Source organism: Corella eumyota, chromosome 5 (genome assembly GCF_963082875.1).
Source record: "Corella eumyota chromosome 5, kaCorEumy4.1, whole genome shotgun sequence".
NCBI classification, from domain to species: Eukaryota; Metazoa; Chordata; class Ascidiacea; order Phlebobranchia; family Corellidae; genus Corella; species Corella eumyota.
The window spans coordinates 12,559,243-12,576,024 of NC_137494.1; the positions used below are offsets into that span (position 1 = coordinate 12,559,243).

Here is a 16,782-nt window from a genome sequence, read left to right on the forward strand (position 1 = left end):
TATTGTAAAATACACCTTTTTTTGCTAAAAACGTTTTAATTACGTCACTTTAAAATGCTGAGTCGTGGCATCTTGTTGTTAATGACAACTATTGCGTCGCATAGCGGTTACAAATATATAATTTATTATCTTCAAAACTAGAAAATAACACTACTTATAATTTATCTAATAGGTTTGGAAGTATATTAATTTGTTGGGTTAGATTAAGGTTATAAAAAATGCATTTATTTATTGGATAAGTTATTTTTAAATTTGACCTTTCAAAGGTTTTTTGAGTTCTTTACAAATAGGCCGAGCAAACAGTGGGCGACATTCTTTCTCCTTATAAAGTCACGCGCCAGTGATTCGGACGCCACATTACAACTCTCTCCTAATATCAAGTACAGAAACACTAGAAATGGTTGTTCATAGGTTTCAAACTTGAACGAAAAAACGAAATGAAATTAGAATTTCTAAGGTATATCATTTAAAAAATTTTTCATGAGATTAGGTTTTAATAAATGGCACCTAAATCGCTTTAGTTTCGGGCAAAATAGGATACACTTCGGGCAGTTATTAAACGGTACAACACATTACTCATACAGTCATAGAGTCTGTTTATTAATCTAACCAGATAAATGAGTAGTAGTCATACCAATTTTTCCGCCTAAGTGTGTAGTAGTGTAGCTTTACTCTTAATAATCATGCCCCCCGGCTTGAGATATAACTTAGCAGGTTAACTTAGCGTCCAAAATTACATAGCCTTAGGGTGGGTTGTTTAAAAAGGCAAGGGCGGTTTCATTTTTAATTTCTTGAAGCTATAAATGTCGCACAACCCAGGGACAGATCTAGAAAGTCAGAAACGCATTCCTAAGGATAGTAAAGCCTCCTTTAATATACGCTCAGCTAAAATTACTGTTGCGCATCAAAACGAAATACATTTACGATTTTAAACTCGCTAAATTCACCAACAAGTTTGTTGCGCTATTTCATCTTAGTTTTTTAAAGTAAATATATATTAGGGAGCGATATGTATAACGTTTAAAGTTATGTAAAATAAGTGTTTTTATTTAATTATAGAAAGCTGTTTGGGTTATAACAAGTTATGTTAATTTAGTATAGAAATATATAAGATATATATATAAACAGAAAAATTCGGTTACGTAAAATGTTGTTATTTAGTTAAATTTAAAATAACCAAATTAAAATGTTTTAGTTAAAATAAAATTATTTATAAAAATATTTTTAAATTTTTTTTTATGTTGGGTTAACTATATTTTTTAAATAAACAATTTTTATTAAAAAAAAAAAAAAATTAAACAGTAAATTATTTCAAAACGTTTTTAGGAATATTATAGAATTGAAATTTTATTAAGAGAAAGTAATTCCTAAACTGCTGAGTAGTAGTTATATAAGGATAATAATTAACAATGGGTATACCGTATAGGGCCAGTGTCTACGTATACTATCCTAAGTACAATGGAGGGCCTATAGGTGCTATAAACCAGCACTTAGTTATACGTTATGCTGAATTGTTTAATGTGTAACTTATAGCGCTTATAAGCAAACATAACAAATTTCGAGTTAGGTAGTAAAGTTTTTAGTTGGAATTGCAATTCGTAATCGCTAGTGTTTAAGCAGTTAATATTGACAGTGCTTTTTTTAACCGGCAACCCAGCACAAATATGGATAATTTAACTGACTTTAATTGTGATTGTATTTACTTAGATTTAAATATTATATTCTAAAGCGAAAGTTGTAAAATTGGGCGATTTTTGCTTTAGTTTCCTATGTTGCAGCAAGGGCACTGGACCCTGCAAAAAACTCGAAAATTTTTGCTTTTAAAAAATCACAACAAAAAATCGTCTGAGGTAAATTTTGGGTAATTAGATAAGGGGCTCCAAAAAGTTGGAAATTTTATTTTTCGTTGTGATAAGGGTACGAGTTAAAACGAAACAGGGGGTGGGAGGGGGCTAGGTGATATGGTTCAGTACCCAAAAATAACGTTAAAATGTATTTAAAAAAATTCATAATTGTTTGTTTAAAAATTTCTCATATAAGCAATGTTAAATCAATTAACCTCTAATTAAATTAAAAGGGGTTTAAATTTTAAATTACCCACAGAACCGTAACCCTACGTGGGTGAAACATGACTGGGTAAAAAAAACAGATAGGTTCTTGGAATTCCTGGGTTTTTCGCAAAAATAAAAATTTTCGGGTTTTTAGGAAGGGGTATTCAGTGGTTACGGTTTACGGATCACTTCACTTATTTGTCGAAATTTAGCGAAAATTTGCAAAACTGTTACGCAAAAAAAACGAAAAAAAGGTGCAAAAAATGAAATGGTTGTTTAAAAAATTGTTTAAAATTGGTTGTTAAAAAAAAAATTGGTCCTTTAAATAAAAAATGGTTATTTAAGTTGGTTTTGATTATTCAAAAAAAAGATTGTCAAAAAATGAACCAAATAAAAATTGTCGAAAAATTTTAATAAAAAAAGCATTTTCAATTAAAATATTTTTTAAGTTTTTTATTTCTGCACAAAATTTTATTAATTTTATTTTTTTGTCATTTTTAGATATTTTAAATTAAAAGAATGACGAAAGCCGAATCGTCGTCGACGTCATTTCCTCTCAGCCAATCAGAGCGATGGTTAGCTGCCCACGCGAATCACGTGATCCGCTCCGGGATGATGATTGGAGAGAAGCTTGATCGTCATCTGGAGTGGGCGCTCATGTGTGACGAAGACGGAGACACGTGACTAATTTTTATTTTTAATAATTTATATTTTTTCGTATCCCCTAAAAGGGATTTATTTTTATTGGGAATTTGTATTTTATCGGGTATAAGCCCCTAATGTGATATTGTTACGTGTTCAAGCTATCTCAGTAAACCTAGGTTATAAGAGCGATAAGTATGCCATTGGTGTGACCTTTTGGCTTGTAGTCTGACGTCATGACCGGTACCAAATTACTGGACTTCAAAGAAATAATAAAATCAAAAACAGAATTAAAAAGGGCCTGATATTAATAAGGCGTAATAATCCAAAAAAAATAAAAAAAGGCTTTTAATACAATACAGCCTAATGGGACGACATAAATGTATGCATGTCTAATCGTCATTTGTGTTGTGGGGTTAAAGTACTACATGCAAATATTTGTTAAGAGTTGCGACCATTTTACGACATTTAAAATGCTAAACGTAGTGCATTTTTAACTTGCTAATTTAGTTGCTTTACTTTAAAAAATTTGAACTTAAAAAAAAATTTGAAAAAATTAAAAATTAACAAATGATCAAGCTTAAAAATTAAAATGAAAATGTTAAAATGATAACATCTTAAAGGTCAAATTAACAGAAAAATATTAAAAATACAAAAATTTAAGTTCGCTATTATCGAAAGCAATATAGCCAGCAGCAATTTCAACAACGCAGAAAACTATGGTCTAATTGCCATAGGAATTTTAAACAAAGTATCTTTTATATTTTAAAACAAACTGATTTTAGTCATTTTTGTATGGGCATGTTCAATGAATTGACGCTTTAAATTTTATTTTAAAACATTTTATTACATCACAAAAGTTCTAAATATAACTTACAATATTGAGCTTAGTTTGTTGGAAATTTTTTTTTTAATAAAATATTTAATTTTTTTTCATATTTTTTTGCCAATTTTTATAAAAAGAATAATTTTTTTTGTTCGTTACAGACCATTGCACATTGCGGTTGCCAAGGGCGACGAAGTGACGTCACAAAAGATCGTCCACATTCTGAACGGTTATCATGTGACTCTAGACTTGAAGAACGAACTACTACAGGTGAATTCCCGTTTGCAAAACCATATTTCAATATTTTGTTTTTGTTGTCGTAATAGGGGAACAACCGTCGGTGTTATTGTCCCGATGTTTTTAAAATTTAAATTTAAAATTAAGTTTCAGTTCCTTGTGTAAGTGACGCTTATATTAAAGTTAAAGTTATTACATAGATGTGCTATATATAGCAGGGCTTAGTAAACAATATACATATAGATATGTCCAATTTATATGCTGTTAGAATTAAATAAACTGCCATTTTTGTTGTAATTATATAACGACAAAAATTTAAAATGCAGTCTGTAAAATGGGCAATTGACTATTCGCAAAAAAAGCGTGAAATTAAGTTTAAAAATACGGTAATATGGTACACCGGCCATGGCAGAAGACTACGATCGAAAAGGTTTCACGTTCGAGCCGCACCAATGCCACACTTTTCGCATTTAAGCCCGGCGTTTACGGATAGCTCAAACACGTCATAACAGCACACCCTTCCCCAATAAAATTACACAAACCTATCACCTTAAGGTTATACGGAAAAAGGTCAATATAAGGTTATCCGAAACTCAAAAAACATATTTAGCAATTTTTTTTTTTTTTGAATAATAAGACAAAAAACTATAGCCAAGATGACTTCATAAAAAATTCCAGCACGCGCAATTTCCGCTAAGAAAACCATTCTTTTAAAAACTATTTCGTTTCTTTTAATTGACGTTTTACGTATTGTAATACACTGGGTAATTTTCAATTGTTTTTGCGGTAACTTATAAGTCGCGTAAGGCCATAAGTGCTTTCTGCAAAAAACTTTTAATTTTAGTATGATTGAATTGGTATTAATATCCTACATTGGATTAATGGCGTAATAATTTATTTATTGTTATAGGCGTGGGTTTAACTATATTAAGAAATGATTATTATACGATATGTAGCTTTGTTATGGTTTTTGTATTGAGAAAATTAATTTTTCGGAAACTAATATTTCCTTTTTGGGCTAAAAAATTGTTGTGAATTATAATTGGGGACTTTTATTGCCAAAAAAATTACTAAAAAATTAAAAAAAGAAACGTAATTTTTTTACTTATAATTAGAAAATCGTAAAAGCAAAAAAAAATATTGCAAGCTAATACAAAATAAATTAAAAACATAAAAATGCTAAAAATAATTTAATTGATTATTCTATTTTGGCGTTTTTAGAAATTTGTTATTATTTAAAAATTTTTTGTAATTTAATTTTTTTATATAGTCATTGAAAGATATTCCGTAGTTTTTTTAGTTTATTTTTATTTATAGATTTTTACGTAATTTTGCATTTTAATTGTTGCTAATATTATTAAATTTAGTATAGAAAAAATTATTTTTAAATTTTTAATATTTTAAAATTTTTTTCAATTTTTAATATTTTATTTTTTTTAATTTTTAGACCCCGTTACACATTGCAATAATTACCGACAATCAGCCGCTGGTGGCGCTCCTGATCAATGTCAGTTCACGAAGTTACATGGTACCCGATCGTCATGGCAACAACGCTGCCCATTTGGCGGTAAAATACTGCACGAACAGCGCTACCTTGCGGACTGTTTTTGACGCTTGTTCGTTGGTCGCTCTGGAAGCAAAAAATATTTACGGTGAGTTAAAAAAAATATTTTTTATTTTTTCAAGTATTTACTAAAACATTTAAATTTATATCATTTAATGTGTTAAATAATCCCCTTTTTTTATAAAACAATATAGTAGTACATAGATTAAAAGCAGTTAGTACATCATAAATTTAACATTGGATTTTTTTTTAAATTTTAAAATAGAAAAAAAGGATAAAAAAGGAAAATAATTTTGTTAGGTTTTGGCCATATAATATTCTATATTTATACTTTAATATGTTTTTGCTTTTAAATTTGCCAATACTAAGCCACATCTAGGTCCATTAAGATTTTAATTATAGCCGTGAGGTATTTAAGTAAGCTTTAAATTTATGGTTAGCTTAGGCTAAAGGTTAAGGAATTTCATAACACAAAGCCTCGGGGGTTTTTTAGTCGATTTGCAGGCCTTGGGCTACTACAAGCCCGCGGCATTGTCATCTGGTCAGCGTAGTTCTAAAAATTACAGAAAATGTCATCAAAAAAAAGGAAAATTTAGCATTTTAGCATCGGCTAAAGAAAAAAAAGTATTTTGAATTTTTTTCAATTGGTAAAAAATTTTAATAAAATCGTATAAAGTTTGTTTAATTAATTTTTGAATTGTTTACATTAGACTCAGTTTTTAATTTTTTTTTATGAACTTTTGTTTTTTTTTGAATTTTAAAATCGCGTATTCAATAAAAATGAACAAGCAGCTAGTTTAGAATTAAAAATAAGATACAGAATTTCGTCATCAAATACAGCGCATGCGTCAGTTGTTGCCAATGTCAATTAGTGTTTTTTCAATACCACTACACAGTCATAAATGGCATGCGCACATTAACTCATTGTGAAACTCTAAAAAAAGGCCCGAAGCACATTATTAAATGTTGTATAGCCTCCGGTCCAAATAGGGCTACACAAGAAGGGCCAGTTGCTAAAAATGCAGCACTTTGCTGTTGTGTTTCAAAACAACTTGAAACAACATATAGGGCTAAACTGTAACACCATTGAAATACGGTAAAACGGCATATAGATTTGATGTAGTTTTTGTGTTTTTTCAGCTTAGGTAGTATACAGCCAAATGTGACCTTGAGCAAGAGTTTACAGTACTTGTTATTCAATCTAGACAGATTTTATCGCATTTGTAGTAAATAAAATTTAAGCCTGTTAAACGCGTAGCGAAAAAGACAGTATTTTGACGAGGGTGTTACAATAGTAATTAAGGCATTAGAATTGGCCAGATTACTGTATACCAATAAGCTAGCATTTTATAGTAACATATCTTATACAGTTGTATTTTAGGCCTCCTGTTTTAAGACAGCGAAACAGTAGAAATTGCACAATAAATTACGAAAACTTGAACAAAAATGTAAACGCCTTATGAAAATAATTGTATAGGTCAACAGAAACTACCTTGCGTAAATTGCCTAAGGTTTTAATTGTTCTCATTTTACCACGCAACAGTGCATTGTTAATTGTGTTATTAAACTGTAAGTAGAAAAGGAAGCCCGCAGGTATTAATACGGTAATTCAATGAAAGTAAAAAGCAATAACTATTACTCATACCACCTTCCTACACTGTTTCTGTAGCGTTTTTTTACATCCTTTGTGTAGGCAGGAACAGGGTGTTTTGCAAAAACGAAGGTATAGTCTGCAAAAATAATTTTTAGGTTAGATAATTTTACAATACTTTGCAATTTTTATGTTTTGCATATGATAGTTACTTATATTCGCAAAAAAATTATTTTAAAATTAATATTCGAATTACAGTTTTTAGAATGATTAAAATTGGCAGTTTTTGGGCATAATTTAACTATATTAATAAGACTGCGAAACTTTAAACATTCTGATTAACCAAACGATTTTTTTATCGTGTTATAACTGGTCTTACTTCCATAACGCGATAGCTTTTGCAAACGTTATTGAGTTAGCTAAAATGGGCATATGCTTAACGGCCCAATTTATTCGATGATATCCCAATGCAGTATATAAGATACTAAAAGGTCAAAAAGTTACAGTACTTCTTATGATAGCTTCCAAATAAGTGTGGAATTTACATTTCAAAAGTTATTTGTATTGTGTGTTGTAACATAATGAGCCATTAAGTCATTTGTAGCGCTTCCTTTTAAAATAAGGTTAAAACCAGTTGAAAAGATAAATAGCTATTGTGTTATCATCATGTACTTTTTTCAACAATTTAAACTATTTATAGTACTGAAAAAAAGTCATTGAATCAAGTAATTTTTCTTTTAAATTATTGTTTCGGCCGGTATCGCGTAAAAGTCACGTTATCTGATGTCATGTTAATTGTTAAATCAATAAAAATTTCTTAACACGATTTTTTGTCCAAAAAAAAGATATGCAGCTCTCGACAAAATAATTACATCAATTAGAGGTTTCAATTTAATGGTAAGGTTTAGGCACAACAATTTAAATGCAGTTTTGTTGTAAATTGCAAAAAGTAGCTATCTTTTTTCTAACTTTTATAACAAAAATAAATGCAAAAAACTGTAGTAAAAATTAAGTGACAAATTCGGGTATTGTCGTTAGTATTTCACACATTTCAGCAAAATATAAAGACAGAATGCATTTTTATATTCATTTACATGTATTTTGTAGTTTTGATTTTTAAAATATCAAATTTTAAGTAAAAAGTCATTAGAACAAATGCGACTTGGTATCGATTTCAAGGAAAAGTGTCTGTATAATTTCCGGGTACGAATTGACTTATTCACTAAAGGACGAAACTTACAATCGAAAGTGGCGTAACCAGTAGGGTTTTTACGCGCCTTTAATGTACCGTTACTTAGCATGTTTCCTAGCTGTAGTATCGAAACTTGAAGCGTATTTATTGACTTAAAGAAACAAACGGTTCTGTAAAAAGTAGGCGTATTTGTACGAGAATATATTTACATACTAGCCTAGTAATTTTAAAATTTAATTTAAATTTTGTTGGTGTGGGAAGGGTTAGAAAACAAACAATAGTTCTAGCAAATTTATGTCGTATATTGAATTACAATTTCTGTTTTTTTAATAGGGTTAAAGTAGATTTTTTAAAGCGACTTAGGCTACTATTATTTTATATTTGAAACAAGAATAATATGTATAAAATGTTGGAATTTTAAAGAGTTTTATTATAAAAGCGTTTTTTTATTATAGTTCATATCTACTTACACAAACATCAGACTAGTCAAACAATAAACTTACATAAATTCTATTTTAGATTAGCGTAGGAGTTAGTATTCTCTTTTTAGTTTTTATTTACATAGGTTAGTTGCCTTTGCAGGCAAGCGATTGTTATGTCATATGACGTAAGAATACTATAGCGCCTAAAGTTATTCGAGTATTTTTAGCCTCGTGTATTTGTTATGAATGGGTTTACACATTAATTTATTTAAAAAATAGTAAACATTGGCTGACAGTTAGTTGTCTTACAGTTAGTTGAGTTTATTTTATGTTGACTTTCCTTGTTTTTTAACTATTATTTTTATAATACTGCAGGTTTTTGTAAATTAAATGTAAAAAGCTTTAGGCATTTTATTAATCTTGGTGTTATCGTCTATATAGGTCTAGCCCCTATGCACTTAGCGGCATTGGAAAACAAGAAAGAATCAATTTTGTTGTTGAAAAGAGCTGGTGCAAACGTCAACATTCTGGTAAGGCTACAATATGCTTTTTTTTGTTGGTTTAAGTTTAAATAGAATGCTTTACTGTAGAATCAAAAGGCTACAGTACTTTAAGTTTAAGTCCCGCTATACTATTTTTATTTGATTGCCTAACACATTTAATGGCCTACCCTTATTTCCTATTTACAAATTTTCTCTCAGTTTGACCTCTTTAAAAACTCAATTATTATTTTGAATTATTTCCTCTTGCGGAGACTGGTCAGTTATATGTCTACATTTTTTTTAAACATTTTTTGATAATTGATATTTGTTTTTGAGATTTTAAAGTGACGTAGTATTTTAATGACGTCATGTTTCGACAGGATAACAAGGGAGGGGCTTCCCCGATCATACTGGCGGCAAGAGCCTCACAGAAGGAAGCCGCACAAGCTCTATTAGAGGTAAAATCTATTTGTTTGTGTGTGTGTTTGTTGATTGTATGTGTGTGTACAAGTATGTGTCTATCTGTTTGTAAATACATTTTCTGTTTGGTTATGTGTTTACAACGAAAAGTTGTGTGTCTGTATTTTTTGTATGTGTATGTTTGTGTAGTTAATTTATAAGTGCTAGTAGCTGAATAATTGTTTTAGTTTGTTGTATTGTTATTGTATTGTGTATAATGTTTGTGTTAATGTAAGGGTGTTTGTATTTTTTAAGTGTTACTTACATTTAAAATGTTTGTATAATTTGAGCTTGTTTTTAAAAATATATGCTTAGATAAATAAAGAGTTTGACTTTTAATATGTTTTAATCTAATTGTATGTCCCCTGCCTTAATATATTCAAAGTATCTAAGAACGTTAAAGGTTATTATAGGTCAGATTTCAGATCGTCGCGGTTTCGTATTTCACTTCGTGTTTTGAGTAATTAAATTTAAAGTCTATTAAATATACATTAGTATATGTGTACATTTTGGGTTTAAATAGTAATATGTTTTTTTTTTTGGAATTAATTAAAAATGTTAATATATTTTATTTTAGGTATTTATAAATTTTTAGTTGACGTATATTTATTATGATTTTTTTTCCTGTTCTAGTAAGTGATATCACTACGTTTAAGATAAGATACAGCTTTAGGCTTATTCATTTTTTGGAAATTTTCGAGGAAAATAAATATTATTAATCACATGATGGTTTTTAACACAATGAATAATTTAAGAAATTACACAATGTTATGACTACTGCTACTTTTTATTAAAATTTAAACAATGGGTTCAATGTTTATTTAAAAATATATTGACACACAAAAAAATAAGACATTGTAAAACACAAAAAAATGTCTTACTCATTTAAAAAACATTGGACCAAATTTTTTCTTATTAACATTATAATATTATTTTTTTTTTAATTTTAGCTTGGCGCAAACCCAAACTTACGAACAACCTTTGGCGAGTCAGCATCCCAGGTTGCTAGTTCAAATGGAGATCGAAGCATGAGTGAGCTATTGTCTATGTACGATAACCCTTACGATAGTAGTCGTTCCACGCAGCGGTATGCTCAGGAAAATCACCGAATCAAAGCAACCGAAACTGCTCACAACTTTCAGGTAGGCCTTTTCTAGGAAGAATTTTTTGACTAAAACGTTTTGGGGTGTTTTATTTTTGTTAAGATTTAATAAAATTATTTTATTTTAGGAACCTTTAAAACATCAAATTAAACCATTCGTTGTGACAAGTCATCAACCTACCCTACCCAACTCAATACGTCATCAGCGGATGACGTCATCACAACAACCAAAAGCGTCGCCTGAACGTTCAACTATAAAACGCGAACGCCAGACCCCACCTACTATAAAAGCCCCATTTCCGAAACAAGACCCACACGTAAGGACAGTTAACCCCTTTTCAGCCCCTACGGGGGTTCCCAAGTACGTAAGGGTTGACCCACCGGGGCAACAACAAAGGGTCGTTTACCCGAATCGGTTTCAACAAACTATGGTACCCACTCTGCCCCATAATTTTCATTACCCCGGCAGACCGGTTTACCCAGTTTATTTGCCTAACAGTTTTAAATCACCTCCGCCAGATGTCGCTAGTGTTCCGGCCATGGCACCTAGACCGAAACGTAAAATTCCGGAAATTCAAAGCGAACCGCTTGATTTAAGCAGCTCCGGGTCACCCAAAAGACCACGAAGGGTATCGAAAACCGCCCCCGAAATAACTAACCCCAATTCTGGTGCTCAGAACTTAGTAAAAAGAGAAGCAAAAAACGAATGGCCAAATTACTGGTTACCTAATTTCTCAATGAACCACGTTGTCCTACCAAGACCTGCGCCAAAGCAAAATCCTGTTATGACGTCATCACGCGTGACGTCACCGCCACGTGTTCAAACTCTTACGTCACCGCCTTCACGTGCTCAGATTGCTGACAGACATCCGGTTCCGGAACGAAGAATCCATTCGGACGATCAAAGTAAATTTGCATCGAGGACAAATGACGACCGCCCTCTTGTGGTAAGGAGAAATAGCGCTCCTGTCGACAACACAAAGGTAAGTAAAACTACTTTGAAAATTGTAATTTTTTTTTCTTTGGTAGAAAAAAACTTTATTTTAAAAATGTAGGTTCATGACAAACGAAGATTAGATCTTCACTCCTACAGAGGATGTCTCCCTCCTCATCTTCTCCACCTTCTCGAATCCTCCGGAAACCTTCCAACTCAATCATCCAACGTCCTCAAGAAGGTTCGTGGTTTGATTCTCGCTGGCGGAAAAAAACTTTTTAATAAAAAAAAAATTAAGTAATATTTTTTTTAATTATTGTCAGGTTTCTACTGTATTTCCACCTCCATCAAAACCCGAAAATCCGCGGGATGACGTCATTAAAGTGACGTCACCGAGTCATCAGAAGCGACCAAGCGTGCTAAAGGCTTCACACAGTGCTGCTGAAGGATCACGTGACACAGCAAAAACCCCGAAAAAGAAAATTGTCAACCATAGTTCAACAGGTAAAAGCATTAAAAAATTAGAAATAAATTTTACAAGATATTTATTTGAGATTTTAATATATTTTTATTTTAGATAATAAACAGAGCAGCATGCTTGCTCAAACTTCTAATTGTCGAGAACCACCTATAGTTACGTCACAAGCTCAATTTGTGACGTCACAAATTGATGATAAAACTGCTGCTTGGCATTCTTTCGATTCCGGGAATTTTCCGGCGTTTGGACAGTGTTTTAGCGCAGCCAGGAAACTGGCCAATCACAATCGAGAGAGCGGCAACGTGATGGTCAACCGTCATCAGATCAGGTCAAAACTATTCCGGAAATTGTCAAAAAATTCAGTTTCCCTAAAAACCAAACAACTGCTTGAAAATGCCACTGACAAGAAAATGGAAACAAAAACTAAATTGTCGGACGTTGTTGCTATGCCGACAATGCTGTGCGCATGCGTCAACGAGAAGCACTCATGCGTGGGTTGCACACGTGACCGCAGCAAAGTTACGTCAGGAAATAAAGTCTTGGATGACATTTGGAAAGGAAAAACGGAAAAACGGTGAGTTGGAATTCGAAAAAATCCTATAGAAATCATAAAAATTTTAATTTAATAGAAATCATATATTTTTTATTTTTGCAGTTACGTCACTTCCTCTTCTACGTTCAAACCAACACTCGTGTTCTCATCTCAACTTCCCGCCAATTTTCCGCGCGAAATAACCGCCGCCAAATCTAATGACGTCATTAAAAAATCCGTGACGTCATCGGACTTGGACGTAGTCGCTATGGCAGCAAACATGACGTCATCAGTCAAAGTGGGTTTCGTGCACAACGCAACCGGAAGCTACAATAAGAAAAAATTGTCTGTAGCAAACGAACCCGATTGTGTGTCGGAAGATTCTGGAACAGACACAATCGAAGAAGAAACTGGACAAAAACAGCAACAACAACAACAATTACAACAACAACAACAACAACAACAACAACAACAGCAACGAAAACAACAAATCGAACTTGACATAAAGTTACAGCAACAAAAACAGCAACAAGTTGAGTTTGAAAAGTTGGTACAACACCAAAAACAACAAGAAATTTTGGCGGAGCAACAGCGACAGAAAATACAGCAACAAATCAAATTCGAACAACTACAGAAGAACGAAATAAAACATCAAAACCAGCATATTCTGGATGTTGAAAGACAAAGATTACGTCATAAGTTTGAGGTCGAACAGCGACAAAAGCTGCAGCACCAGAATTTCGTTCAGCAGCAGCATTTCAAACTGTATCAAGAGAACTTTGAAAAAATGCAAAAGTTTGCTCAGCTACAACACGAGCACCACCTAGAAAATCAGATTAAAAAAATCACTCAAATGCAGGAGGAACAGAACCTAATCAAAAATCGAGAACGAATCGCGCTTTCAGTAAATCCTATTCCGCCAGCGCGTACGCTTACTAGGAAAAACTCACTCGATGCTAAACTAGAACAGCGTAAACATAAAGCATTAAGTGACCACCTGACTCGGTATGAGCAAGCAAAAGATCAGGAGTTTAACAAAATCGTTAAAATTCCAACTCCAATGGCTGGTATGAACGGTTTATTACATGAAAAAGATGAAGATATACTGGCCAATGCAATTCAGGACTCGGACGACGATTTAGAAGACGAAATAGCGCACTCTAGCGCTCAATTAGCGGCAAAAAAGAGTAACCACAAGTTGTCGCCTTTTGTGAAGACGACCACTGCCAGTTTATCGCCATCTAGATGCGATAAAAGTCGACCTACGGTGTTGCAATCTATTAATTTATCTAGTTCGGCTAGGAAGGAAATAATATTGACCAATGAGAGAAGAGAAAATAAGTCATTGACTCCGCCCACTACAAAACCAAACTCACTGGTTATGTGTTTTTCAAAAAACGTAAGTTTTAGCCTGGAATAAAACGTTTTTTTTTAAAGAAGTGATTACTGAAATAATTTTGTTTTAGAATTTGGTTGACAAAAATTCCAACTCGGTCAAGTTTGCACACGAGCCCGAGAAGTTTGCAGACGGCCCTCGATCACGTGACGAAATAAATCTTTGCGATCTCGAAATCAGCGATGACGAGAGCTAGTCAACCGTATTACTCCCCCTTTTTCCTTTTTTCTCTCTGTGCGATTAATGTATTAACACCATAGAAAAAGCTTTATTGTATATTCTTTTATACCCATGTCTTGTGTTTTATGCAATACCCGTACCTCATGTTGCGCAAGAAATATAAAGCTACATTCGTGCCGCATGCTGGCGCTATTTCGATTTATTTTTCTGTGCTACTTTTGTCCGCGCCTCCAATAAAACGCAAGTTCCAGCTCCATAAATATCATGTTTTTTCTCAGATGATAAACCCCAAAAAACAGCAGAATTTCCTATCAATGCATTTGCCAGTTTACTCTTAAGTTTCTTGGCAGGGGATATTTTGTATTATACTTGTAAATTGTGAAGGATGCCTTACTGTAAAACAAGATATGTTAAAATTAAAGTTACTAGGATCGCCTGTAGTTTACAGTCCCTGATAGAGCTCATTACCTTTACGGTTCCCCCCAATTTTCATCAGGTGAACATTGAAGTGAAAAAAAATTTAAAAAAAGCTCAACGCAGTGGAAATTTACAGAAGGAAAAAACTTGTTTTAAAGTTTGTAGTTTATCACAATATTTCTGCAACTTTAAATATATTGTGCAAACACACAAAAAGATTTTTTTAACACATAAAATATAAAACAATCCTTAAAAAATGGTTTAAATCAGCTCTTTAATGTGGAAACAACACCTGGAAAGTCTAAACTTGGGATATACATTATCAAGATATCGTTTTATTCTCTTAAACAGGCGCCAATTACGTTTTAACTTTGACATATTCAGACCACACATGATGCTTTGTTTTCTTGCTGTTGTTTAGGCCCCGGGGAAAAGATTAAAATCGGAAATTTGAGATCAAAAATCAAAAATCAAGAAAATAAATCAAGTGAACGACAGCCATTTAATATCACTTGACCCAAAGTAAAACTCCATACCATAAAAAATAACAATCTACATATATGTAAATGCACCTAGTTACATTTCTACTATGTCTTTCGCCTAGAATCTACTTAATTTTATAATTCTATCTTTTATTACGTAGCCTGCTTATGAGTTTAAGCGTAAATATATCTGGGATTAAATGTTGAGGTTAAACTGTGGGTGGTCCTTCGCACTACTAGATCTTGAAACTTGTTATATTTCAATTTAAATCTGGTTGCGCTTATTCAGAAATACGATCAGCAAGGCAGTGATACTTGTTTTTGATATTTTGTTGAAAGACAAGTTAGGGTAGAAACGTATAGAAAATGAATACCGGTAAGTGATTGGTCAATAATATTAAAATATAAATGACCTCATAATAGTTAAGATTTAAATGCAAAATAGTTTGTCAGCCAAATAATAACTACTGATTTTTAACAAGCAATTTAGCAAACGTTTTTTACTGTAGATTGTCTTGACCGTGAATTTAAAGATGTAGAAAGGGAAATGAAAAAATGGTCGAAAATAAAAGATAAACGGCCGTCATATTCCTATATATCTCTTATAGCGATGGCGATTTATAAAAGTAAAAATAAAAGAGTTACACTAAACGGAATTTACAGGTAATTCTAGTTCGCAATTTTAAGTAAAAATAAATGTCCTCAGATTACATTTTTTTACAATCACGTTTAAAAGATTGTCATTTTTTTAAATAGATTAAACTTCAATAGGTATCCATTCTCTTTACCTATTTGTGGAAGCACTTGAATAACCTATATTTAAATTACTTTAGGTTTATATCAAGTAATTTTTCCTACTACCAGACAAATGCGAAAGCCTGGCAGAATTCTGTCAGACACAATCTTTCGTTGAATTCTTGTTTTGTGAAAATACCGCGTTCAACTTTGGACCCTCCTATAGGAAAAGGTAACAAATTCTAAAGCACGTGACAAGGGGCTGATTTTTGGCTTTTTCATTACAATTTATGCAAAAAAAATTTAGAAAATCAAGTATCAAAAAAAATAAAATAAAATAAAAAAAATAAAAAAATAAATATTTACTTTTTTATGATTAATATTTTAGAATTTTAATTTATTTTGAAGGTCATTATTGGACATTGTCTGATAATTCCACGGAAGTCTTTTCTTTGTTTAATCATAGTGACGTCACAATTCGAAATCGAGATGCGCGCCAGCAATTAGAAGACAATGTCCCGCCACGTGACTGCAATTTTAAAAGGACGATTGACAACAATAAAAACACGCAGAAAAACTTTAATGAGAAGAATTGTTTGTTACGTAATGATGACGTCATTACAGGTAACAATGACGTCATCAAAAGAAAAAGATGCAATTTTTCGATCGACTCTATCTTGGAAACGAAGACAAAACAACCTAAAACAACGTCCCATGAAAACGCGCGAACTAGCCCATGTGACCTGCCTAGACAACACGTGACGTCATCAACTAACCACCTGGTTATAAAACCGATTTGTCGAAAAATAGTGCCGAGTGCAGAGGCATTCGGGTATTCCCCGTTTTTACACGAGAAAATGGTTTGTTGCAACAACAGAGCGATGTTGTGCAACAGATATGAAAATAAAAACAACTTTGTTGATTTTGGGCAAAAATTGGGTAAAGATTTTAACTTTTTCAGACAAATGGAACTACATCGAACCCCCTTTTTAATTTACCCACATATTTTTCCAAGCGATCGCATTGTATTTTACCAGCATTGATTTTTTTTATCCATATA

The 16,782-nt window shown here is 32.1% G+C and overlaps 1 protein-coding gene across 1 annotated transcript; it reads left to right on the forward strand.

The window, feature by feature from the left end:
* The first annotated feature begins 345 nt into the window (after positions 1-345).
* LOC145752260 (uncharacterized) lies at positions 346-14,341 on the forward strand. The gene is made up of 13 exons (XM_082568515.1): positions 346-457; positions 2,553-2,731; positions 3,681-3,789; positions 5,204-5,408; positions 8,967-9,055; positions 9,388-9,465; positions 10,417-10,608; positions 10,697-11,551; positions 11,624-11,743; positions 11,826-12,006; positions 12,080-12,554; positions 12,636-13,911; positions 13,979-14,341. The coding sequence occupies exons 2-13, from the start codon at positions 2,571-2,573 to the stop codon at positions 14,102-14,104; spliced, it is 3,867 nt and encodes a 1,288-aa protein (XP_082424641.1). The 5' UTR covers positions 346-457; positions 2,553-2,570; the 3' UTR covers positions 14,105-14,341.
* The last annotated feature ends 2,441 nt before the right edge of the window (positions 14,342-16,782 follow it).